At 49.8% G+C, this 26,066-nt stretch overlaps 1 protein-coding gene across 2 annotated transcripts in view; it reads right to left on the bottom strand.

Annotated features, from left to right (window-relative positions):
• Positions 1-843: 843 nt before the first annotated feature.
• EMB2410 (embryo defective 2410) overlaps positions 844-26,066 on the bottom strand; it is a 231,310-nt gene continuing 206,087 nt past the window's right edge. For both annotated transcript variants that reach the window (XM_087378591.1, XM_087378592.1), the window contains one exon: positions 844-2,741. In XM_087378591.1, coding sequence (XP_087234717.1) covers positions 2,589-2,741 — 153 coding nt within the window. In that variant the 3' untranslated portion in view covers positions 844-2,588. The remainder of the gene's footprint in view (positions 2,742-26,066) is intronic.

The raw sequence follows: 26,066 nt of genomic DNA, 5'->3' as shown, positions 1-26,066 counted from the left end.
AATCATTGATGTCATTGTACTTTCCGATTTGAATAGTCATGTCATATGATGAAACTTTGATGTTGTGCATGTTGTATGCGCTATAATAATGGAACTTGGGAATTCAAAAAAGAGTATTGGCTTTTGGCCCCTCGCTCAAGTATCGTCCATAATTAACAATTGCAAGTTTGCCCTCTTTTTTACCACATTACTAGGGCCACGTTTTCTTGCAACTGAAATATAAAGTTGAATTTCAAAACTCCCGAGTTCAATTTTTGAAGCACCCTGTCATACCGCTTAAAAGGCAACCACCTCTTTTGAGTTTCAGCATTGGGCTGCATAAGAAACAATAACCTTTGGCAGCCTCTCACTGTTTGTAGAGAATGACTCTCTTCAAGCTCTCACCGTGATCCATGCTGAACCTTTTTCCAGTCTATCTAGCACTCACCTTTGGCTTTGGTCTGGAACATAATTATTTGAATACAATAAAATGTGTGCATTCTAGGGCTTGAGCCTGGGTGACATATACTAAAAACATACCACATTTTGAACCATAGTTAAAAGATGTCACTGAAACTTACCAAACCTGTGTTCATCATTGAAGGTGGTCCGTCTTAAAAAGCACCTCATCGATAGAGTTCTGCTCTACATCAGTGATATCAAAATCACCAGGGCCCCCTTAGAACTGGCTGATATGAGGATCACCAACGCAACCCTGGTTCTAGTTTCTGAGATACCATTTGCTCCATTCCATAAGCTTTCCTGCAAGTCTCTCCAACTTGAGAGTGTCTTATAATTGAGAAAGACATAGCAAGGAGAACTTGGTTGAGTATTGAAGTCCATGTATGCTCTTAACATAGAAGGAAACTGTTGGAAGTGGGTAATGTCCAAACTGATCTAGACACTGGTGAAACATCTAGGATTCCACTGGGAGGCTGACATCCTGAGCTCCAGTACACATTCTTTATCATTTCCTCTCTAGAAGCATTGGATCCATGCCTGCAAGATGCACAAGATGACTTGTCAATGGCTGCTGCTGAGTTACCACCAGACTTGGATGGCTTGCCTTTGGTTGGACCACAATAATAGCTGAGATAGAAAGTGTAAGGACCTGAAGGGCATTGATTGGGAGAAGGAGAGAATCCAAAGAATGCAAAGAAGAAGCTGCAGTGAGCCTTTTACGAAGCATGCTTGGGCCAGAATGCTTTCTATGAAACTTTCATCAAGGACTTTCTGGAATCTCAAAACATTGCAACGTGCTGCTGGCCTCTAGAGACAGTAACAAACATAAATTCTCTTAGTAATGATGTCAAAGAAACTGCCTTGATTGATTATCTAATCGTGTCTGGTTGGATAGCCCTAGCAAGAAGTGGGTATTGCGCTTCCAACTCTGAAGATATAGTCTGTCCTCGTATGGAATAATAGAAACTAGCCTTAAAAAAATCTGCAAAGAACTCCTGCCACATGGCCTTAGCCTAAGCAATAAAGCCACTGTCATTCCTGCCAGTATTGCACAGCTACATCTCTTTTAAATTCTGAATACATCTTTGCCACTGAAATCTTAAGATCCTTGACAAAAATGCTTAGGCATGAATGGAGCAGTGACATAAATGCTGCAGGAAAGTGATAGCAGTGAGAACCACAGAGTCTTGCAAGCCAGTAATGACTTTGAGCCTGCATCTTACTTCAGAACATCATTCATGATGCTTCCAGAACGCTATTTATCAACTGATTATCTCAATGCATGCATTCTTCCCTTCATGCATTAAATATTTTGCAGCATGCTACTGTCTGACTTTCGTAAGCAATATCTCCTCATAGACCCCTCCTTGCACTGCTCAACCTCCATGCTTCTGTAAGGTAAGATTAGTAGCAGATAGCCCCATGATAGGAACAATTAGTAAAAAATATACAAACATGTCAAGAATTGGATGCACATAATGGTGAGTGTCTTTACATCACATATCCGCCAAAATTATGAATATCCAAGTGTTATTTACATCTCAAAATTGCACAAAGCCTTTTTATCATCCCATCCATTGACTGGATAAAATCTTCCTACTATGCTACAGCATAACAAACAGTGTTTGGCTTGCATTGCGCCACTGAGAGAAGTGCATGGGTCTCATGCCACCTTGCCATCTGAGATCCTCTGTGAGTTCATAATTCCATTGGTGAACCGCTACCAAAATCTGTAGTGTATTCAAGCAAGCCTGACTTCTTATGATGCTGCTCCTTGTGTAATTGCACCACATTGCCCAACGACATTCTTTGTCCTTGCAAGTTGCATAAAATCCATACCTTGGGATAATGATAAACTTATATCCAACAGTCTTTGCAGTACTCACCACCATTACTCACTATGGATGAACACCATGATTGATAGAAACTGCCATATAACGCTTGGGGAATACTCAAGATACAATAAGAAAACACTTGGAGAAACACTTGGAGGCCTGACAATATCTGTATGAAGAGACACCCCTCTTGCCGTTGAGACACACTTGAAAATGGTAATGAGGGCTACACTTATCCTTGCCTGTACAGTGGCTGATTTATTTGAAGGAATACAAAGGTGACCTCTCATAAAAAGGATAAGAGGAAATGAATCAATTTTGAGAAGTTGCCGAGTATTCAAAAAGGAGTCGATTGTCAACAGAGGGAATCGAAGAAAAAAGTATGCGAAGTTTGTTGTTTAACTGGTAAAGTAGCGTCCATTGTGTAGCCATCTCTGATTCCTTCAGTTGCCGTACTACTGATGCCTGTAATCATATGCAATGTCCCATGTTCGTTAGTCAGTAGAATCATATTGCAATAAGCACAAATCTATGCACTCTTACCTATGCCTGGGTGATGTCAGTAAGACACAAACCAAAAGAAAATCCTAGTATCACACTGTTGCTTTACAAAGACCCAGAGGCTGAAAAGAATGTGCAGAATATCAAGCAGTTCAGAAGTTAGCTTTAGACAAGGAGATACTCTCAAATTAGCGCACAGTACCAAGTATCTTGTCGGTGTGTACAAAAGTATAAGTACAAGACACCAAAAGGATTCCTACAAAAGAGGTCCCACCACAGAGGTACCTATGGATTTTATAGAGACCAACATGTATAAATATCTCTCAATGGAATGAAGCTCCCACTCTTTGGGGTTCAGTGTTCAAGCTCAGTATTGTGTTCATGTGATTGATCTCCATTGCGTCCATGCTCTCTTACACTATCATGTTTTAGCGTGCCCTTTCCCTTGCACTGCCTACCCTTGTACTCCCTCCTCCTCCTCCATCTCCTCCTCCCTCCTCCTCCCTCCTCCCTCCTCCCTCTTCCTTAACCCTCCTCCTCCACCCTCCTCCTCCCTCCTCCTCCTCCTCCTTCCCATCTTCCTCCTTCCTCCTCCTTCTCCTACCTTCTCACTCCTCCGCCACTCTCCTCCCTCTTCCTCCTCTTCCTCCTCCTTCCTTGTCCTCCCCCCTCCTCTCTCCTCCCTCTTCGTCCTCCTTCCTTGTCCCTCCTCCTCAACCTTTACCCCTCGAATCTGCGAAGGAGACTAGCTCTCCACTCCTCAACCTTAGACTCCTCCTAAACCCTATAACCTGTACACCGCTCCCACTGACTCCTGAGAGTGAAGATAATCTCTGCCCAAATGGAAGCGAGAGTGTCAGCCTCCATGCATAAATGGCCCCCAAAGACAAAAGAACATTGCGAACACCATATCCGCCATAGGGTAATGCTGGAAATCACCTCCCTGGCTGACCCTGCAGGTGAAGTAGGCATGGAATCCTGAGCTGGTACAGGTATCAAAGGTAAATCCTGCGGCTCCATGATGCTGACATCTGTGGGACCCCATCTCTGGCGACGCTGCATGAAGAAACCGTGGTCTCCTGGCTCTGACTCAAAGAGAGCAAAGGCTCCAGATCCTCTCCCCCAAAGGGCAGCGCCCCATGTCATCAGAAAGGACTCGGATGTAACATATGAGAACAACCTGAAGATACCTATCCATACCACTCTAGAGCTAGGGCAGCTCCATAAACAATGCTTACTAGATTCCTCTGCAAGCTGACAACGCATACACAAGGAGGGTCTACCCATCTGCTGAAGCCAAGTACCCACAGGTATACCCCTATGTATAGTGAGCCAAAGAAAGTAGGAGACTTTCCTCGCTCTACTGATGCCCCAAAAGTGAGTCCAGTAGCTCAGCAAGAGCTCTGCAGTAAGTCCCTGTGCGTGCCAATGCTGTGAGGCAGATGGTAGGTGATGAGAGTCTCTCTGCTGAAGCCTGTAACTTGCCCTCGTCGAGTACTGGAAAAAAGAAAGAGGACGAACGCCTGCCACCGGAGCAGGCCACACCCACTCACCTAGGTCCCAGTCGAGCTCCGCAAGAGGTCGACCCTGAAAAATCCAAAGTCTCCACCTAGGATCCTCTGCAATGGTCAACCTGGAAGGATCTGTGGCCCATTCCTTACCCAAGCAACCAATGACCCTGACTCTCTGCCAAAGGAGCTCCTGTCGATCCAGGGGCTGAGTGGGATACAATCTGTGAGAGAAGTCCGTCTCAAAATAAGTAAACGGTGCCGGTCCTAAACGAACTCCAATGCATAGCCTAGCCTCACTAAAACAACCTGACCAAGTAGAGATGGGATGAACATAGGTTGGATCTGTAAGCATATCCCTCCACTCCTGAGGAATAGCTCTCATGATCAGTAATCTGGTGGCAATAATCTGTCCAAGTGGCCCGTGTCTATCTCTGATCTCCTCCTCTGACATCTCCACACCTCCTCTGAACCAATCTTCGACTGTCACAACCCCTTGAGCATGCCATCTGGCCAGGGGAGTCCTAGGGGAAGATCCCTGATACCGAACCAGGGGGTTATGATAGAGTGGCTGTCGGGCAATTTCCTCTCTGGAGGAGGGAACTGCTCTGATGAGGTGTTGTCGAAGGTGATCCCATATCTGAATAAGCCTTTTCACAAGTAGTGAGGAAGACTGAGAATGCTGGTCCGCCAGGAAGATTCAACTGACTCTACCTGCCCACTGGCCTGCTGCTCTGGGGGTGCAGTGGTGAATCCCATGCAGTAGGAACTGCTTCCACGGCTAATCTCCTGGAGTCAAACCTCTAACAAGAAGTTTGACTAAAAGGGCTCTGCTCTGCATCTCAGGATCAAGAACCCCAAGTCCTCCCTGCGAGGAGGGTAAAGTGATAGTATCCCATGAAACCCTGGCCCTAGTGTCCTCAGAACCGTCGCCACCACTCCACAGGAAGTTCCGTCTCCTCACCTGACAGATCGAGTCAGCATGAAAGCACCAACATGACGCAACGTACCACATAGTCGCTAGTAGAACCTGGTTGAGTACCAGCGCTCTTCCGGCCAAAGAAAGTCTAGCCGTGCTCCAGTAGGCTAGCTTTCTCCAGATGCTCTCAAGAACTAGGGCAAACTGTTGCGTCGGGGACACCTCAATGCCAACCTGGAAGCCTGGATATCTTGTGGAGGTGCCTCTAGGAATCCATACAAAGCCTCTGTCTCCTCCCCATGCTGGGGTATCCTGCTGAGCTCCTGTCCAGATGCCTTTTGATTTGTTCCAATTGACAAGTCCCCTTGAGGCTAGGCAGAACTTGTTAATTGAATCCGTAGCAGTAGCGAGACTATATGCACCTCCTCTGACTGTCAGTGCCGTGTCGTCAGCAAACTCAGTGTCCAAAAGCTCCTGCTCCTGCTGGATAGGCAGATGGAGGCCCAAAGTGCCATGACTGGTAGCCTGCATAAAGTATCCCATAGCCTCCGCTACGAAAAGGAAAAGGTAAGGTGCAAGCGGGCATCCTTGTCGTACCAATCTAGATAGCTAAAATGCCGGTCCTCTGCCTCCACAGACCACCATCCTGCTAGAAGAGTGGGAGTAAAGTGAGGAGACCCAAGAAATCCATCTATCACTGAAGCCTAGCCTCCTCATAGTGCCCTCCAAGAAACCCCAGTCCACCCTATCATAAGCCTTCTCAAAATCGAGAAGAAGAACTGCAATCTCCTGCTGACTCTCCTTCACCCAGTGAGTGGCCTCCCAAAAAGTGAAGATGTTATCCAAGATACTCCGATCTTGGACAAATCCTGTCTGAGTAGCTCTGATGATATCTGGGAGCATAGGCTTTACGTGAAGAGCCAAGGTCTTCGCTAGGATCTTGTAGGCTGTCCCTAGAAGTGTAATGGGTCTCCAATTACGTAGGACTGTCTTGTCTCCCCCTTTCGGGATGAGACAAATCATACCTGTGCATAATGTCTCGCCCAAAGATCCTGTATCGAGAGCCTCTGAAAAGGCAGAGAGTAGATGAGACCCGATCGTATCCCAAAGAGCTCTAAAAAGAAGTGGCGACAAACCGTCCTCCCCCGGGGCATTTGTCTAGGCAGCTCATGTAACGCGTCCGTGATCTCTAGGAGTGATAAGAGGGCTATCCAAAACATGACTCATCCTGTTTGAGACCATCAGGGGGACATGACTCCAAATCTCCTCTCTAGCTCTGATCATCTCCTCGGTGACTCGATTGGCGGTGTAAAGAGTGGAATAGAAATCAGAAGTGATCTCAACAAGACGGTGAGGGTCCGTCTGAAGAGACCCGGCCTCATCCACAAGTCTACGAAGACTGTCCGAAGAGTATCTTTTTTTTTTTTTTTTTTTTTCATGAAAAAGACTTCTATTAAGTAAGAACAAAGACCCGCGAGACAAAGCGGAATACATCATGAAATCATGAGGATAATAAAAAACCCCTCAGAGTGAGGTGGAAAGAAACCAAGGCTGAGGCTGAAAGTGCCATCTCAACCCTGTAGTAGATTCAGAGAAGAAAGGAGAATCCTTCCATTCCCTGAAGAAAGAAGCCCTCCTAGCTGAGGCTGCACGGGAGTCCCCCTGCATACCCGTCCATACGGCCATCAGAGTGTGTACGATGTCTGTCCAGATACTAGCCAATGTGTGCGAGGGATGAATCTGAGTACCCTCCATAGCCTCTGTGCATCTGGCTCTCCAGATATGCCAGGCTGCTATGCTCGCTATAATCTCCCAAGAAGTATCCACAGAGGCATGTACAGCTGTAAAAGGACAGTGTGGAACCACATCCAGCGAGCAGAACTCAACCCGATGACGTCGAACTGAAATGGCCCGAGAGGAGTCAAGTCCCTCATAGAAAACCTGAGGTCCTGTAAGAGAAAGCCAAGCCACCAAAGTGACTGAAGATCCTGGCTATCCCCATCCAGATCAATCTCGCCTGTCTGCAATCCCATAAGCAATGCTGAATAGACTCCGAAGCAGAAAGGCAACGAGGGCAAGTAGGGTCGGCTCCGAATCTGGACCTCCAAAGGTTCACTGCAATCCCTCCATGAATAGAAAGCCAAAAGAAGATAGTGATCTTTCTATTCCTGTGGGATTTCCAGAGCCTCCTCCAGAAGTACCTCTGCTGATCCGCAGTAATACCAAAAGTCTCCCAATGAGGAACTCTGGAGGGTCTCCAGCCTCTACTACTGAGCTGAAATCTCCTGGCATTACTGACCGTGTAACGAAAGAAGGGGATGGTCTTCTCTCGATGCCCTGCGTCAATCCACTCCCACTCTCCGGGGTCCCACTGTAAATACCTGATGGGAACTCCTCCATAGAGCCAAAGTCTCCAAGACCCGGTGGAGAGTAACTGGGGGTCAGGGTCTAAGAACCACTCTGAATCTGATCCCTTCATCAAAAGGCCTATGACCCTGATAGGCTGAAAAGCAAACTCAAGCAATATATCATCTGTAGATCTGAGCAATTTGCCACCATCCTGGACACTGAAAACCAAAGCATCCTCCTGTGCATCTCCGAAGGCTAAGACCTGAAGTGGAACCCCGCCTCTCGAGAAAGTACCTGCCCAAGTGGAGGAAGTGAGAGGCATATCATCTGTGTCTATCCAAGCCTCTGGAAGGGCTGTCTCAATCTGCAAGATCCTCCCTGCACTCCCTCTGAGATGTCCTGTCAACCTTGACTTGGTTTCCTCTGGAAGCCTACGGAAAGCTTTCCAAGATCCCAAAGAAGAAGCAGGTCCCCTCTCCCACCTGGCCCACTGCATGTAGAGTGAGGCACCCAGTGGTCTGCTACGATCATCTAAAATACTGTCGTTCCACATGATGGGCTGCCTATCAATCTCTTCCCGGGAGGAAGGAGGAATCCTCCGAAGAGAACTTCTGAAACTAGCCCAAGCTTTCAGAATGGCAACCATGAGAGGGGATGAAGGTGATCTGAGGTGTGCTGAGGTGAAGATCCATCTAACACTGCTCATCCAGTCTCCTCCTGAGGAAGGTGTGCACCTCTGTATGCTGCTGATAAGAAAGTCCTTCCACGGTTCCTGTCCTGGCATAAGTCCTCGCACCACTATCTTGCAAAGTAAGGCTTTGCACTGTAAATCTGGATCAATAATATTGAGACCCCCATCCTGTGTAGGGAGGATGAGGGTCTCCCAAGCCACTCTGGCTAAGGCATCTGCTGTGCCATCAAGCCCACTCCAGAGAAAGTTCCTGATCGGTCTTCTGAGCTGAATGATGCAGTCCCTAGAACGGCACCAACATGAACAAATAAACCAGGCCGTGGCCAAGAGGACCTGGTTGACCACCACAACTCTAGAGGCAAGATCCAGCTTGGCTGAGCTCCAAAAGAGGAGCTTCCTTCTGATGCTCTCCAACACGGGAGCAAACTGCTGCGTGGTAGAAATACCCAAGCCGACCTGGCAGCCCAAATACCTGATAGGCACACCCCTTTGAACCCAAGTGAACCCTATGTCAAGCCCCCAAACTGGAGTGTCCTCATCACTGATCCAAAAGCCATTGGATTTATGCCAATTTATCTGTGCCCCTGCCGCCAAGCAAAATAAATCCAATGCTGTCCTGAAAGAAGTCAATGTCTGTGGAGAGGCATCCAAATAAATCGCTGTGTCATCAGCCAACTCACTGTCAAGCAGCTCCTCTTCTCTTCTGATAGGAAGTGTCAGCCCAAAGATGTCAGCTTGAGATCTAACATAGATGCTCATAGCTTCGGCCACGAATAAAAAAAGGAAAGGAGCAAGGGGGCATCCCTGACGGACTGATCTCGAAATCTGAAATCTCTCACCCCTTACCCCACCAATAAGTACCTGGCTATGGGCTGATCTGTACAAAGAGGAAACACCTCTGATCCAAACATCAGTGAATCCAAAGCGTAGAAGGGTGCCCTCCAAAAAACTCCAATCTACTCTGTCATAAGCTTTTTCAAAATCCAACAGTAGAATGGCAAGATTCTGGCCACTCTGCATGGCCCACTCTGAAGCTTCCCAAAAAGAAAAAATGTTATCAAAAATACTTCTGCCATGCACAAATCCCGTCTGAGTGTCATGAATAAGATCAGGGAGAAGTGGCTGCAATCGGAGGCTGATAGCCTTGGCCAGAATCTTGTAACAAGTCCCCAGAAGTGTGATAGGCCTCCACTGGGACAATAAATTTCTGCTACCTCCTTTTGGGATAAGGTGGATGAGGCCCTCTGTAAGCGATTCAGGCATCTCGCCAGAGTCCCAAATGGCCTGCATGGCTGAAGTAATATAGTCTCCAATCATATCCCAAAATGCAATGAAAAAAGACGGGGTGAGGCCATCTAAACCTGGGCACTTGCCCTTGTGAAGGGCTGAAAGTGCAGTCCTGAACTCTGTGTTGGTGAAAGGTGCGTCAAGTAGAACATGCATATCCGGATTCACCAACACTGGGATACTCTCCCAAATAGCCTGTCTAGCATCCTCTATATCGTGTGTCTCAGGATCAGCAGTAAGGAGGGTGGCATAGAAATCTGAAGCTATGCGTAAGACGTCATCTGGCTCTGTCTGTAAAACCCCATGTGAGTCAATAAGCTGAGATACACTCTCTACTATGTCTAGGGCCAAGAGTAGAGAAAAAGTGTTTATTGACTCTACCACCCATCTGAATCCAGAAGGACTCCCGTGCATGAAAGGCATACTCTGCTCTATGATCAAGCAATAACTGCAGATGAGCCCTCACTGCAGCAAGGCGCTCCTGAATCCAAGCATCTGAAGGCCGTTTCTGCTCTTCCCTCTGCAAAGCTGCTAACTGCTGGCGAACACCAATCTCACGTCTGAGAATATCTCGTCTCCTGGTAGAAGCAACTGAGCAGTAAAAGTCGCTAATACCAGAGAGGGCAGCGGCTAAATGTGAAGGATGTGGCTGCCCTCCCTGGACATGAGCAAACCACATCCGTAGGGCTGCCTCTGTAAGGTCCTCCTCTGTGTAAAAGGCATCTGGAATCCTGATGCTGGCAGATCGGCCTCTCAAGTGAGGCTCTGAGATAGCCAGAACAACAGGAAAATGGTCTGAGGTGGAAACCCCCGCAGCAATGCATACCGATCCACCTCTGTCTAGTGCCCAGTCATCTACATAAAATCTGTCAATGCGTGCATGAATAGGCATCTGTTGCCTCCTGTTCGACCAAGAGAACAGGAGGGACTGTGGCTGAATAAGAAAGGCATCATCACACCAAGTATCTCTGCCACAGAAATGGAAAAGGAAGGCATCCCAAGCTGCTCTCTCCAAAGAGTGAAGTCCGCCTTCTCTACCCCCTTTTTTGTCTGAAGGTAACTCGACCATGTTAAAGTCACCTCCAATCACCCAAGAATCCACAATGGGGGCCCAGGAGAGCAAAGTCTTCCACATAAGGACACGTTCCCCTCTAATGTTGGAGGCATATAGGTTGAGGAAGCCAACCTTACGCCCTCCAATCAAAAGAATAATCCACTGAGCTCTAGAGGGGATAATGACTCCGTGCCCAACAACTAAGGGGAGAACCGACTGCGAAACTGAAATAAAAGTGCCTCCCCTAGTTCCCAATGCAGGCGACCAAAAAGTATGTCCTGAAAGCAACTTGCCTGACTTGGCACAATCTCTATAATCCAGCTTGTGCTCTTGAATAAATAATATATCAATGGGACCCCCAGTAACACCTGGATGAAGCTGATCCCGGATAAGCTGTCTACGGCAGCGATGTGGGACGCCACCTAGGCCCTGTATGTTCCAACTGATAATCCTCATCGACGGGAGGATGTAGAGTGGAACACCTTACCCGACCTAGTGGCAGAAACAAACCCCTCAACAGGGGAAGACATCCTGCTCGAGGAAGGAGGGAAGGAACCCAGTGGAGGAAAGTCAATAGGGGAAAAATTCCTGGCACCTGAAGAAGAAGCCCTGTCAATAGGAAACCCAACCACTGGCTCCCCAAAAGTAGCGGGCACAAACTCCTCCTCTGGGAAATCTGAACTCTCTGCCAAGGCTGAAAACGAGTTCCTGTGGAGCAATCCAGACACCGGAGTACGAAGGATCCCTTGTGAGGGAAGAGGATCAACAGTGTAAGCTATCCCCTTCCCCCTATCCAAGGGAGGGAGTGAGGAATGCTCTCTACCCGGTGTCTTCCCAGCCGCGGAGATCTCTCCGTCCTCAAGAGGAACATCTGGCAGTGCTCGATCTAAGGAAGAAGCTGCAACTGGGGAGGAGGTCGAAGCTTCAGCGTCTCGGACTGTGCAAGGTGAGACAGGAAGGACAGCTCGAGGTGAAGCAGAGTCTACTAAGGTACCCTCGTGAACTGAAGGAGGGACCTGCACACGTACTGGAACCCACTGTAAAGCGTCGCGTGTGCCTGAGGGAGGTGGGGGTCGAGGAGCAGGTGAAGGACCTGTACCACCCCCCTGACGAGGCTGAAGAATAGGTACTGGACCTGTACCACCACCTGACTGAGCACCTGACTGAGCAGGACCGCCACGTGAAGAACGAGGAGCACGAGCTGGACCTGTACCACCCCTCTGTCGAGGTCGAGGGGCAAGTGCCGGGTCTAATCCCCCCCCCTGTCCCTCCTGTCGATGCCCTGAGGCGGTAGCTGTACCAGAGGGCTTCTTAGGCCTTTTCTTCTTCCTGGGACAATCCCTGGCAAAGTGTCCGAGGTCCTACAAATCCTGCACTGGTCCTGCCTGCCTGAAATCTCCACTCTCTGGCGAAAAAAGAAACCATCCGAGCGCTGGATCATGACGTGGTCCATCTCGAGGTTAGGATCCTTGCAAAGGACCCTAACTCTAGGAACCCCATCAGCCTTGGTTGCCTCTGCTGCAGTCAATGGCAACCCAGGGAGGGGTGGGATCTCAGCAACTGCGCCAAAATACTCCCCAATAACAGAAAGAAGTCGATGGTAAACCTGGGGAAGCCCGGGGAACCTGATGAAGAGCGAGAAGATTTTCTTATCTGCCTCTACTGGGTCGAAACCAAGGTGAAAGGCTTCAAAGAAGATCTTCCTGTGTCCCAGGTGTAAAAACTCAGCCTTGAGCACAGTGCTCGCAGCCTCTGGAGTGTCAAAAACAACCTGGAAAAAACCTCGTCCCAGAAGGCGAACATCTACCAATCGAGGAGCGAGGTCTGGGGGGAGAGCCGCAAGCATCCAGTCTCTGGCTTGGGATCTGGAAGGGTGAGACCCGAAGATGCGTGCTAGCAATGTGGTAGAGCACTCAATCTCTACATCCTTCTTGAGCTGCTGCAACTCGTCTTTAGAGAAAGTGATAGTTTTCACGGCCGGTGGAGATGGAGTAGGATTGGCTGACGGGATATCCATCGCCAATCAAGGTGAGGAGGCCGACTCGAACAGAATAAAAGCTCCTTCCGTTCCAAAAAAGCTGTGGGGGGCAAGGGAGGGGAAAGGAGGCTAGAAGGAAGCAGGGGGGAAGGGGAGGGAAGGAGGAGAGGGGCTGGGGCTGAGAGGGGAGAGGGGCAAGCTGAGAGGGAGGGAGGGGAAAGGAGAGGAGAAGAAAGGGAGGAGTGAGAGGAAGAGAGGGGGTGGGAGAGCAAGCAGGGAGGGGGCGGGACAGCAGGGGGGAGGCGAGGGGCAAGCAAGGGAGGGGGCGGGACAGCAAGGGGGAGGGGGCGGAGGCAGGGAGAGGGAGCGGAGCAGCAGGGGGGAAGGGGCGGAGGCAGGGGGGAGGGGGGGAGCCCGAAGAGAATCTTTGACCCACTGCCCTGAAGAACTCTCTAGAGCATCTATCCCCCTTTTGAATCCAGAAAGTCTACTGGGAGTAAAACTTGAACTAGGCCCTTTTGCCCTGAATCTCCTCTAGTCTCTCCTGAGCCTCCGAAAGCTGCCCTCTGATGAAAGATGAAAAGAGAATGAGGAAAACTCTGAATCGATCTCTGAAGTCTGGATACCTCCGCTCTTGCATTCTGATCTCTGAAGGAAAACTCTGAATCAATCTCTGAAGTCTGGATACCTCCGCTCTTGCATTCTGATCTTTGATTCTGAGCTTTTCCTTCTCTTTTGCCCTCAACTGGCAGGCCATGCTGACTCTAGCCAAAGCCCCCTCTACCCACATCAACCAGCCCGGATCCACAGGAGTGTCCACTGACAACCAAGTCTCTCTCAACCGTTCCACGAACTCTGTATCCTGAAAAACAAAGTCCGGAACTCTCACAGAGCCTGTGCTCTCCAATCGAGAGGTAGGAAGAATCTGTAATAGGACTGGAGCATGGTCAGATAAAACATAACCCGGGCGGATCCCAATCTGTCCTCCTCTGGCGACCCCATTGGCCAATATAAAACTTGTCAAGTCTGACCAAAGAAGAAGAGCCATGGAAAACCCCGGACCAAGAGAACTGAAGACTGTCAGCCAAGTGACGAAAGTCGTCCAATCGAGCTGCATCATGAAGTCCAGCATACAAAACAAAACTATCCCACTCCACTCTCTCCCTATCAAAGGCCACCCTCTGTCTGACCCGACTTGTCTTCAGCGAATTCAACCATGTTGAAATCACCTCCGACAATCCAGGTGTCTGCTTGAGGAAGGGACTCTCTGAGCTCTCTCCAAAAAGCGCGTCTGTGGGCTGGATCCGTGGGAGCATACACATTGAGAACACCAACTGCTGTGCTCTCAATATGAAGAATAACATAGCATGCTCTGCTCTCCACTAGTGTACCCTCTTGGGTGATCTCTGAGCCCACCTAGCTGAAATTGAAATGCAAACTCCTCCCCTCGTGCCATCCGCTGGGCTCCAATATGTCCGGCTCTGTCCTCTGAGTAAGGATCTGCATCTGTCAACTCTCTCTCTCTCTCTCTCTCTCTCTCTCTCTCCAGCCCCCCCCGCTCCAGCCCCTTCGCTCCCCCCCGCTGCCTGCCTCCAGCGCCCCCCCCTGCCGCCTGCCTCCACCTTCCCCCCGCTACCTCCTCCCTGCTGCCTGCCTCCAGCCCCTTCGCTCCAGCCCCGCTGCCTGCCTCCAGCTCCCCCCCCGCCGCCTGCCTCCAGCTCCCCACCGCTACCTCTCCCCGCTGCCTGCCTCCAGCTCCCCCCCGCCGCCTGCCTCCAGCCTTTTCAGCTCCCCCCCCCTGCCTGCCTCCAGCCCCCTCCTCATCCCGCTGCCTGCCTCCTCCCCCCGCTGCCTGCCGTCGCATTCCCTCTCCCTCTTCCACGCTGCCTCCTCCTTCGCCTGCGCTGCCTCTTACCTCGCTGCCTGGACCTGCAACACCCGTTGCCCCTGCCTCCTCCTTCGCTGCCCCCTCCCTGTTATTCGAGCCTCCCTTGACCTGCTGCTGCTCCTCGGTAGGGACCTGCTGCCTACTCTCGCTTGCACTTGGCCTGCTGCCCCATGGTCTGAGGGCCCTTGTCAGCTGCAAGCCTTGGCTTGCCACTGGCCCTGCGCACCCCTACAACAATGCTGAACAAGATCTGCCTCTACAGGAAATCGTGCACCTAAACAAGTCCTACAATGGCCCACAAACCCAAACAGTCTCCGAAGCCAATTGTGGGAGACATCACAATGCGCATCTCCAGGAGTGGATTAGCAATTGACAGCCAACCAGTCCTGAAAACATCGGGTGCAATGGGCACCAATGCAGTTCTTTCTCCCGCAGCCATCATCTCTACTCTGACCACTGCCTCCCCCACCAGTGTACCAAATACCCCCGTTACCACCGCCCTCAGCCTGCCCCCCACAGGAGAGGGTCACAGTTCCTCACCCCCCACACAGCTCCCTTTTGTCTCCACCACTCTTATGTCCCCCCTTCCCCTCACCCAGCAGCCTTTCTCCACTCCCCTGCCATATACAGCCAGCCTATCTCCCACGCCCCCCCAGCCCTACGCCATGTCCCAGTTCGCACCCCCCCAGGTCCCACCTGAGACGATAGATTACATCTTTATGGAGCTACATCGACTACGGGATCATACCGTAGCACAAGATCAGCTTATTCAGAGCATGCGCCAGGAGATCACTCACCTCCGTTAGGAGGTTGTCTCTCTCACTGCTACAGTCACAGCGGCCCCGCGCACTACACCAGAGGTGGAGGAGCGGATCACTACCATCCAGACTGCTATTGCGGAGACTACCAGATGGGTGGACGTTGCAAGACGGGCACCCAAAGCAGCAGTCTCAGCCCCCATCGCCAAGCAGGAACAGAGGGCCAGTAAGGCTCTCAACATCCGAGTACGAGGTATTCCCCGCGCAGATTCACTCACCCCCTTAGCGGACGCGACTGCTTTCGTGACCTCTACCCTCGGCCTCGCCGAGCATGGGATCGAGCATGCATGGCTCACAGGACGGGACCCCACGCGCCCACAGCCACTCATCATTTGATTCAGGGATACTCACGCTCGACTTGCAGCACTCAGGCAGCGTGCTACACTACAGGACCACCCTACTATCTTCATGGATGAGGATCTCACACCTATGCAGGTGGAAGAGCGGCGCACCCTGCTTCAGCAGCGAGATGTAGCCCGTCAGGAGGGGAAGTGGGCTGTCGTCCGAGATGGCCACCTATTAGTTGGCCCCCGCCGCTGAGCCCCACCAGGTACTCCAGACACGGTAGCAGGCTCCCCCCCCAAATAGGGAGACATGGTCTATGAGATTCAGACTCAGCACACAGTACCCTTGGCATGCACCATATGGAACTGTAATGGTACCCTATGGTCTGACCCTGGGAACTTCTCAGAGTCATACACTAGACACGACATCGTTTTCTATACAGAGACACATCAGAGCCCCGAGCGCCCTCTCCCCTTGGTCAGTGGCTATACCTGGGAGTCAGTATTCCATGAGGAGACCAGATATACTGGGGGGGTCCGAGGATCAGGCGGAGTTGCAGTACTCTTTCGTTCAGCACTCATGAGCTTGATATCCGTGGTTAGACGGGACGTCCATGCCCGTTACCTATGGCTCCGATTTCGACGCCCCTCCACACGCGACCTTTTTATTGCAGTTTGCTACTTTCCTCCTGAGACGTCACATTTCGCACGGATGCTACGTGACGATACGGGGGTATCCCCCTATTTAGATCTCTACTCAGACATTGTGGAGTTCTCCAGATGCGGAGAGGTCCTCCTAGTTGGGGATTTCAACGCAAGGACAGGTGCACATCAGACATCACTCCTGGACTTCCACTCAGATCCGGTCCTATTACCTGAGATGGACACAGAGGACTTGGGCTTCCCCCCTCCTCGGCCGACAATCGCGCTCCCGTTACTGCGTATGGGCAGGCTCTTTTGGACCTTGGACGTATACATGATTTGGTCATCTACAATGGACTAGACCAGTGGCCTGCCTCCTCTGGTTTCACATGTTTCCCACATGGCGGAGGAGCCAGTGTCGTCGACTACATTCTGGGATCTCCTGCTTTAGCCCCACAGATCACTGACTTCCGTACTGCACCCTTACCCCCAGGAGCCGACCACACTTACCTGTTCTTTCATATCCTTGCACCTCGAGCCCCTCCCAGCCACACCCCGCACTACACTACCTATCATGATATACACTTTGATCATAACCTCTCACCTAATTACTCAGCCCACCTAGCCTCCCTCCTTAGACACATAGACACCATACCCTCTCTAGATCACCGAGCCGCCCTCATCACCCACTCCCTTCACAATGCAGCCCGCCACATTTTTCCTTCCACTACTCGGTCCACCCGCCCTCCACCCGCTGGCTCCACCCCTTGCAATAGCTGGTATGATGACGAGTGTAAAGCATTACGCCGCACACTCCGACTCACGACCCACATCTCACCAGGGATTATCGTCGACTAGTCCGTCGGAAGAAGCTAGCCTTCCTGCGAAACGCTAGGGCCGACCCACATCTCACCAGGGATTATCGTCGACTAGTCCGTCGGAAGAAGCTAGCCTTCCTGCGCCAGAATGAGGATACGCTACTGAACATTCTGTTTAGTAGCAACTCCAAGGATTTCTGGAGGAAATTCCTAGAACGCCGATCCCCCTCCCCCCTCACAGACACTTCCCTCTGGCACTCCTACGCACGTACACTCTATGATATCCCTGATCAGCCTCCTCCCGACCTCTTAGCCACCCCCCGCCCCACTTCTTGCATCCTCTTCACAACCCAGGGAATCACCCACGTAGCGCTTAAGCTTCACAACGGCCGAGCTAAGGATCATGAGGGCCTATGCACAGAGTTTGTTCCCTATGGCATCAAAACTCTAGCCCCCATCCTGGCAACGCTGTTCAATGAAGCTGTCTGCCACAGGTTCCCCAGAGCCTGGACCCTGAACACTATCACACCCATCCACAAAGCAGGAGATCCCATGGATCCAAGGAGTTACAGGACCATCATGATTGGACATGTTATGTCCAAGATCTATGCATCAGTGTTAGATGGCGAGGTCAGTGCTCGCGCAGAGGTACAGGGGCTCAGGGCATCCGGACAGGCCGGTTTCAGGACAGATCACTCGACTTACGATCACATTTTTACACTTGGAGGGATCATTGAGGAGGCCAGACACAGGAGACAGAGAGTATATTGTTGCTTTGTGGATTTCCGCAAGGCATTTTTCCAAATCCTCCTCACGATTCCATTTCTCATCCCTTACTGGCTCGAAATTCATGGTAACTTCCTGGTCTTCCATATCGTACCAACCTCTTTGACCTCTTCGTAGATAGTCTTCTCTTCTGGCCACGTACCTTTCTCTCCTCACCGACGTGTATTAGACATTTTGAATGATATGAAGGGCTACATGGTCCTGACCGGAGCTCCCTTTTGCCAAGTTATTACTCAACCCGAGTTGCCATTTAACCGGAGGTTAAGAAATTTGTCGATCAACATTTGAGCACATGTATACTTGGTGATGTATCGCAACACAAATTTTATGGTTTTTTATTGAATAAAACATTCGATATGACAAGGAATTGAGTATAATCTTAAAAATTATATTTTTTGCCCCCAAAACTAAATGTTTACCTCAACATTAGTCAAAATTGAATCTCATTTGACTCTTTGAAGTATCTCCTGACACCCTATAGATTATTATTGAATCCATCGAAGATAACAAATGTCCCTTGTCACCGACTCTATTTGGCCTCTACATCGACGAGCTCGAGACCACCATCAGGACACTCGGAGGTGCAGGCTGCTCTCTTGCAGAGGCTGTCATCCAGATTCTCCTATACGCAAACGATGTAGTACTATTATCCTCTTCTGCTACTGGTCTTCAGTGACACCTAGATGGACTTCAGGTCTTCTGTGATACACATGACTTGAAACCAAGGTGATGATCTTCAACACTTCCAGACCCGCTATGCACCGAGAGCACTTCCTCTTCGCCGGCGACCCTGTTGAGATAGTTGACTCTTACACATACTTGGGCGTTGTCTTCTCAGGCCCGATCTTCACGATGCGCTCGGACATGCAGGCCACGATCAGCCGGAGCTACGGCACTCTTGCCAGGTTGGAGCGACAGTGCTACTACTCCCACTTCCAGGACCCGCGGACCAAGTCTCTCCTTTCTGATTCTTTGGTCCGCCCAGCAGGCATGTACGGTAGCCCGTGGTAGGGAGCCGACCTTTCAGACACAGAGTGGGCTCGAGTCGAGCGCCTACAGATACTGATGTTTGCTCGGATGATCCGTAGCAAACCATCGGTACCACACCAGATCATTCTAGCAGAGTTCGACGCCTCACCCCTACAGCTCGATGCGGCTTTCCCGGCTATCACTTATCTACACAGAGTCAGGGATTTCAGCTCCTCCTCTAACGGTCGCCTCCGCCTACCTTGGCTAGCCCTATCCTCCTCTATGGCCTTATCCGTTTATGGGGACCAGCGATGATGGTATAGTCGTCTTTCCAGTTGGTTCACCAGACTGGGCCTCGACTTAGACCGGTTGCCTCCTTTTCAGTACAACCTCGACGCTCCACCATCTCCCCTCTCCCCCACTGACCAGGAGGTCAACCGGCTCATTCGAGCAGATCTGCTCCAGCTCCACACCTGCCAGACATGGTTTCTTTACCCCGAGCTTCCTGTGAAGCTTGACTTCTACTGCCGACACTGCCTCCAGATCTCACAGGAGGGCTTCATCACACCTCCGGGTTACACACAGCTTCATCTACCACATGCGCTCCGGATCTCCCTCGATCAGTTTAGGGTTTCGTCACACCGATTACAGATCGTGAGCGGACGCGCAGAGGGTATCCCACGAGAGGGCCGCCTTTGCCCACTTTGTGACTTCCAGGAGATCGAGTCGGAGGAGCACTTTGCTTTCGGATGTCCTATCTATTATGCCATTCGAGGCCGGTACCACTGCCTCTTCTGCGACGGATTCGGCCCCCTCCCACACATGCTGCAGTTCCCGGATCAACGATGCCTAGTCCCTTTCTTACATGAGATGACTCGCCACCGAGATACCTCTCTCCAAGCACGGCGACACGCGCAGCGCACACAGCGTGAGGACACCCAGTGGCCCATCACTGATTTCTTCCAGTCACAGGATACCTCTCCTCAATCTAGCCGACGACGCGGACGTGAGCGAGAGCCAGAGCCACGACAGCTGCACCAGCGGACAGACTCACACATCCGGGTCCATGACATCTCGTCTCTGCTCTCTGCCCGCCCCACTGGGGTTACCGTTGCCCTCATCCACAGGGCCACCCGTCGCTCCCAACGACTGAGCTCGACTAGGCCGCGTGATGTCAGAGGCCAATCATCTATCGCAGGGTTTTTTCCGGCCTCCCATTTGACGGCCCCTCTATGATTGGTCTCTGACGATCACCACCTGCACATATATATTGTATCTCCCTCCTCTGCCCCATTTTTGGTGCCCCCCCCTTCTTTTTTGTATCATTTGGAGGTAGACACATATTTTTTTAGAGGGAAGGGGGTCTTACATTCTATCCATGCTTCGGTAGGAATCCTTCGCACCCCCTCCCTAGGACTGGCTCAACGGAACTCCTTTTCCGCTCTGGAGAACTTCTATGACCTCCCAGATGATGATTTTGTACCTTCCACTTTCGGAGAGCCAGTTATCGGCATCCCTCTTGAGAGATCTTTCTCTCTCTCACCGGTGGACTTTCCTCCCCTTGGACCTTGTGTGTATGGCAGGAGGTCAGCTCCGGTGGAGGGTTCTTTTTCCATCACCAGGTCGGGTAAGGTATTCCAACCCACTCCTTCCGCCGATGAGGATAGCCAGTTGGAATATACAGGGATTGAGCGGCATCCCTCATCGTCGTCGCAAATAACTGATCAGGAATCAGCTCCATTCACCAGGCCGAGTTTGGACAAGCACAGGTTGGATGAGATCTTGAGTACCATAGGGGTCAAACAAGGTTGTCCCTTATCACCAACCCTGTTTGGCCTCTACATTGATGAGCTTGAGACTTTCATGGGGGCTTCCGGAGGGACCGGTTGCTTACTTGCCGGGATCATCATCAGGATTCTTCTTTATGCAGATGACGTGGCACTCTTGTCGTCCACTCCCGAGGGGCTCCAGCGACACCTGGATGCATTGCAGGCTTTTTGTTTATCCCATGATTTGGAGGTCAACCTTGGCAAGACCAAGGTCATGATCTTTAACACCTCTCGAGCAAACATGCAACGGAAGCAGTTTACTTTCAGTGGGTCACCAATTGAGATCGTATCCTCATACACTTACTTGGGGGTCATCTTCTCCAGCCCGATCTTCACGATGAGACCAGCGATGCAGGCCAAACTGAGTAAGGGATACACCTCACTGGCTCGGCTAGAGAGACAATGCTTCCACTCCCATTTTCAGGACCCTCGGACCAAGGCTCTTCTCTTCGACTCCTTGGTCTGACCAGCCGGTATGTATGGCAACCCTTCTTGGGGACCTGACATGTCAGAGATAGAGTGGACATGGGTGGAGCACCGGCAGATCCTCATGCTCTCACGAATGATCCGGGGGAAACCATCTGTACCACCTCACATCATTCAGGCCGAGTTTGTTGCTTCTCAACTCTAGCTAGATGCAGCCTTTCAGACCATCACATATCTACACCGGGTTAGATCATATGGGGACTGCACATCAGGGAGACAGAGGTTGCCATGGTTGGCTCTCGATTCCTCCATGAGGTTGGCAGCAGAGGGAGTTGAGCGATGCTCGTATGCACGGACTCACAAATGGTTTGTGAGACTAGGGTTTCACATCGATAGGATACCTCCTTTTCAGTACAGTTTAGATGCCCCTCCAGTACTCCCACCCACCATCCCGATCGGGCCACACACCAACCAGGTCATTCGAGAGGATCTCCTCCAACTACACACCTTTAGGACCTGGTTGGAACCGAGGGAGCTTCCAGTGAAGCTGAGTTCCTACAGAGATTACTATCTTCGTATTTCGGAGGAGGGATTCATCACACCACTGGGGGACACCGAGCTTCATATGCCTCACCCACTACGGATCTCCATCGGACAGTTTCGGGTGTCATCACACCACCTCCGCATAGAGAGCGGCAGAGCAGAGGGGATCCCTAGGGAGCATCACATATGCATATTGTGCGACTGTCAGGAGGTTGAGTCGGAGGAGCATTTTATTTTCAGGTGCCCAGTGTACTACGAGATCCGAGGTCGCTACCACTGTCTCTTCAGGCTCCGAGCTCCTTTCCAGATTCCTCGCCTACCCAAATCAGAGATGCCTCGCAGCCTTCATTCACGAGGGGGTCCGACACAGAGAGTACTTACTCAGGCGACGGGGCTTGGCCACACCATCAGACACCTCTCAGAGTAGGATCACAGAGTTCTTCCCATCGAGTGACATTGATCGTCCAGTCTCTAGCCGCAGACGTGACAGAGACCCTGACCCGACGATCGTAGCACGACACACGAGACATCGAGGGGACACACAGATCACTCTGGGGGACCTCCCGTCATTGTTTAGACCCGGGATACGTCCCATGGGAGTCACGGTGGCTCTGGTCTTGCGTCGAGCCTCCTCCAGGAGACCGAGACGCACGGGACCCTTTGACGGACGCCAGCGTCCCATCACCGGCTATGCACCAGCCAAGGGGCGACATGACATACCGAGGATTCCGTTCCGCTCCAGTCTCTTTTCTTTTCATTGTCATACCCAGATGTATTTGATTATGTATGATCAGACTTAGGATTCAGCACGGGTGATGATGCTCGTTTTAGTAGCTCCACCCTTACTGTGATTTGTATCAGGTTTTCTTTCAGTCTCGTAGACCCATCGGTCTTCCAAAGACTCTAATAAAATTTATTTATTTATTTCTTTCTCTCTCTTTCTTTTAATTCATGAAATTTACGACTCAAGATTTTACGACAATCTTACAAGCTGAAAGGTACTTAGCTATGGATAGCCAAGGAACTCACCAAGGCTCAGCTGATAGGAACGCGAGGCCTATGGGACCCAGAAGAAGCTGAAAGTCATGTTTTGGAATTGTAGAGGCTTTCCTTGGCATAAAGGAGCTGGTCTGAATGAAGTGTTACATGATGCAGACATTATCTTTCTTGTAGAGACTTGGGAAAGGGATATACGCAGGATTCCTAAAATGGATGGCTATTTGGTGCACTCCGTCTGGCAAAAGCAATCAGGCCTACGAGGACAGGGAGGGGTAGCATGCATATACAAAGACCATATACACGACAAGATCTCTAAGGTCAAAGATGACATCGATAAGCGCTACATAGGGTTATGGTAAAAGGAAGCCCTTTGCCATTGTATATTGCAGGATGCTACATTCCTCATAGAGAATCCCCCTTCTACCAGAGGCATGAGATTGACCCATCCCAACCATTTGGGGACCTATGCTTAGATATTGCTATGTTCAGCAAACAAGGAAATGTTATGCTTATTGGGGACCTAAATGCACGCATAGGAGACTCACAATTTCAATATCCCACACAGCAAGAATACATAAAGGAGCATGAGATAGACATTGACCCCAGCTGGTGTAGATGCTCGAAGGATAAAGTGGTGAATGCACATGGTACAGCATTGGAGCATTTGATGAATGGTATGCACATGTTGGTGGTAAATGGCACAGCCCTTTTCCCAAAATCTAATTCCCCTACTTGTTTCCCTGCCAGTGGGGGGGCTAGTGTAATTGACTATGCATTGATTCATCTGGAAGCTTGCAATCTTATACACAATTTCTCACTTGGCCCGAAGTCTCTTGATTCGGATCACATACCACTCTATGTAGAGCTTAATATATTGCTGGCCAAGGCAACTTTGGAGGAGCATAAAGCAGCTGAGTGTGGCTATCAGGTGAACGAGGCAAAAAAGGTGGAATATGCTGAAAGTTTAGAAGCATGTCTGCTGGGAAAACAGAAATTTGGCTGGGCACAATTGAAGAATGCCATTCTCACCACAGCTAAGACAGTTTTAGGGTGCAAAAAGAGCAGTAAAGAGCGTAAGAAAGGGCTGCCATATAATGACTGGTTTGATGCTGAATGCAAGGCAGTTAGGAGTGCACTAAAGGGGATTCCAATGGGAGATGAAAGAAGAGCAGCCAAGAAGCAGTTCCATGCTCTCACACGTAAAAAGAGGCGTGTTTATATTGAGAAAAAGGAATGGTCAGATGCAATTGATTTTGTCAAGAACCCTAGAAGAGCATGGAAAGGAGTTAAACAAAGGCCAAATGACATCATGGGAGATTTTACAGAAATAGAGATGCTTGAGTATGTTCAACAACTCTACATGCATCCCAAGGCTCGGCCCATGGCGAGCATGTCTCTCAGTGGTAATACTCAAGGTATTTTCTCATTGGAAGATGTGCAAGATGGCCTAAAGAAAATGGCAAATGGGAAGGCAGCAGACACTATGCACCTCACAGCAGAACTCATTAAGTGGTCCAATGAACACACGCAAAGGCACATAGTAATGGCACTAAACCAAGCATTCGTGTATGGTTTCCCAACCGATTGGCAAGAGAACTGGATCAAGCCAATTTACAAGGGAGGTGACCGCAATCAAGTGTCAAACTACAGAACCATTATGGTATGCTCTACTCTAGCCAAGCTATATAGTACAATAGTAGAGGCAAAGCTGAGTGCTTGGGCAGAGAAAGAAAGGAAGAGGGCAATGGGACAAGCGGGTTTCAGGCCCAAACACTCCACTGTGGATCATCTAGTTTTTCTCCGAGTGTTGATGGAGGACAGCCGCCTTAAGGGGAAGGCACTCTTTTGTTGCTTCATTGATTTTAAGAAGGCATTCGATACGGTGCCTAGGGATGTGCTATGGGAGAGAATGGAATGCATAGAAGTGCCTCAGGAAATAAGGTTTGCTGTCTTTAGACTTTATGAGAAAGTAAAATGTCAATTAAAATGTACGGATGGGATGTCACAAGAATTTTATAGCAATATGGGGGTCAAACAAGGATGCCCACTCTCACCCACCCTGTTTGGTTTATGCATTGATAGACTTGAGGAACTGATGCACACAGAAGCAGGTAAAAGAGGGTTGTCCAGCCTCTACCTAGCAGATTTTGAGATTCACTTGCTTCTTTATGCGGATGATGTGGTTGTCTTCACTAATAGTGAGGGTAAGATGCAACAAATGATGGATATCCTCAGCATGTTCTGTTCGGAAAGTGGGCTGGCTGTGAATGTTTCCAAAACTAAACTCATGATAGTCAAGACTATAAAGCCAAGTTATCCCCCTTCAATCTCATATATGGGTCAACTTGTTGATACAATGCACTCATTCAAATACTTAGGCATTGAAATTCCAGCCAATGACAAATGGAGCAGCTGTGTGCAACGGAGAATTGATGCAGGATGGGGAAAATATTATCAATTTGAAAATGACTGCAGCAATACCAACACAAGAAGGTGGCAAGTACGAAACATGGTTTTTGGGGCATATGTGGTACAAACAGTGCTCTATGGGGTAGAGGTGTGGGGGGGGAGTATACCATCATCAAAATGGAATGATGTAGAAAAAATGCAGAAATCTTTCATTAGAAGACACCTTGGCATTAAGGCTACCACACCCTACTCTCTCCTACTCCTAGAGACAGGATGCATACCCATAGAGTTGCATGCCTTGAAGAGAGTACTCAGATACATCACAAAGGTCAAGCGCATGAATAATGAAAGGCTGCCAAAGAGGGCATGGGTAGAAAGTCAAAAGTCCCAAAAGACGAATAAGGGTAAGATTTTGGCATCTGGATGGGCACTAGATTTAAGAAAATGGTTCCAAAAATGGGAGGTAGAGAGGTACTTGGACTACTCTCCAGAGAAGGTAGATGAGGATGCCTTTCATCATGACCTGCTAAATGCACTACACAAAAAATGGCAAACAGCTGAAAACAGAGATAAGTTTGAGTACTACCGTACATTTATCAACCCCGAATATTGGGCTACTTATACAGGAAGAGAAACAGCCACGCAGAAGTACATTTGCACACCTATGGCAATACATAAGCGAAGAGCTTTGGCCTCACTTCGCACCCGATCACACCAGCTGCAGATTGAAATAGGAGGATGGAAAGATATGCCAAAAGAGACCAGAATATGCCAATTATGTGACCAGGGAATGGCAGAAACTGAAGAACACATGGTAATGATATGCCCTTACTATACTCACATCCGGAAAGCATTTAGCTCTCTTCTTGAGGGACATAACAGACTGGCTGATATGCTACATAGCAGGTCACCCCCAGCTTTAGGAACGTTTGTCGATAAGCTTTTCAAGCACAGGAACTCACCTAAGACATAAAGGTAGTTTCTCTTAATACCCTCCCCTCCAAGGGACGAGTCTTTGTGTACAAGGATTTTGTATTGCTCAGGTCCCATAGGCCGATTTTTGGTCTTCAGAGGATGATAATATATTCTTCT

Source organism: Dipteris shenzhenensis, chromosome 8, assembly GCF_047967505.1.
Source record: "Dipteris shenzhenensis isolate YYH24624 ecotype China chromosome 8, Dip_SZ_1.0, whole genome shotgun sequence".
Lineage (NCBI taxonomy): Eukaryota > Viridiplantae > Streptophyta > Polypodiopsida > Gleicheniales > Dipteridaceae > Dipteris > Dipteris shenzhenensis.
Note: the sequence above shows the minus strand (reverse complement) of the source record. Positions and strands in the feature narration are given on the sequence as shown.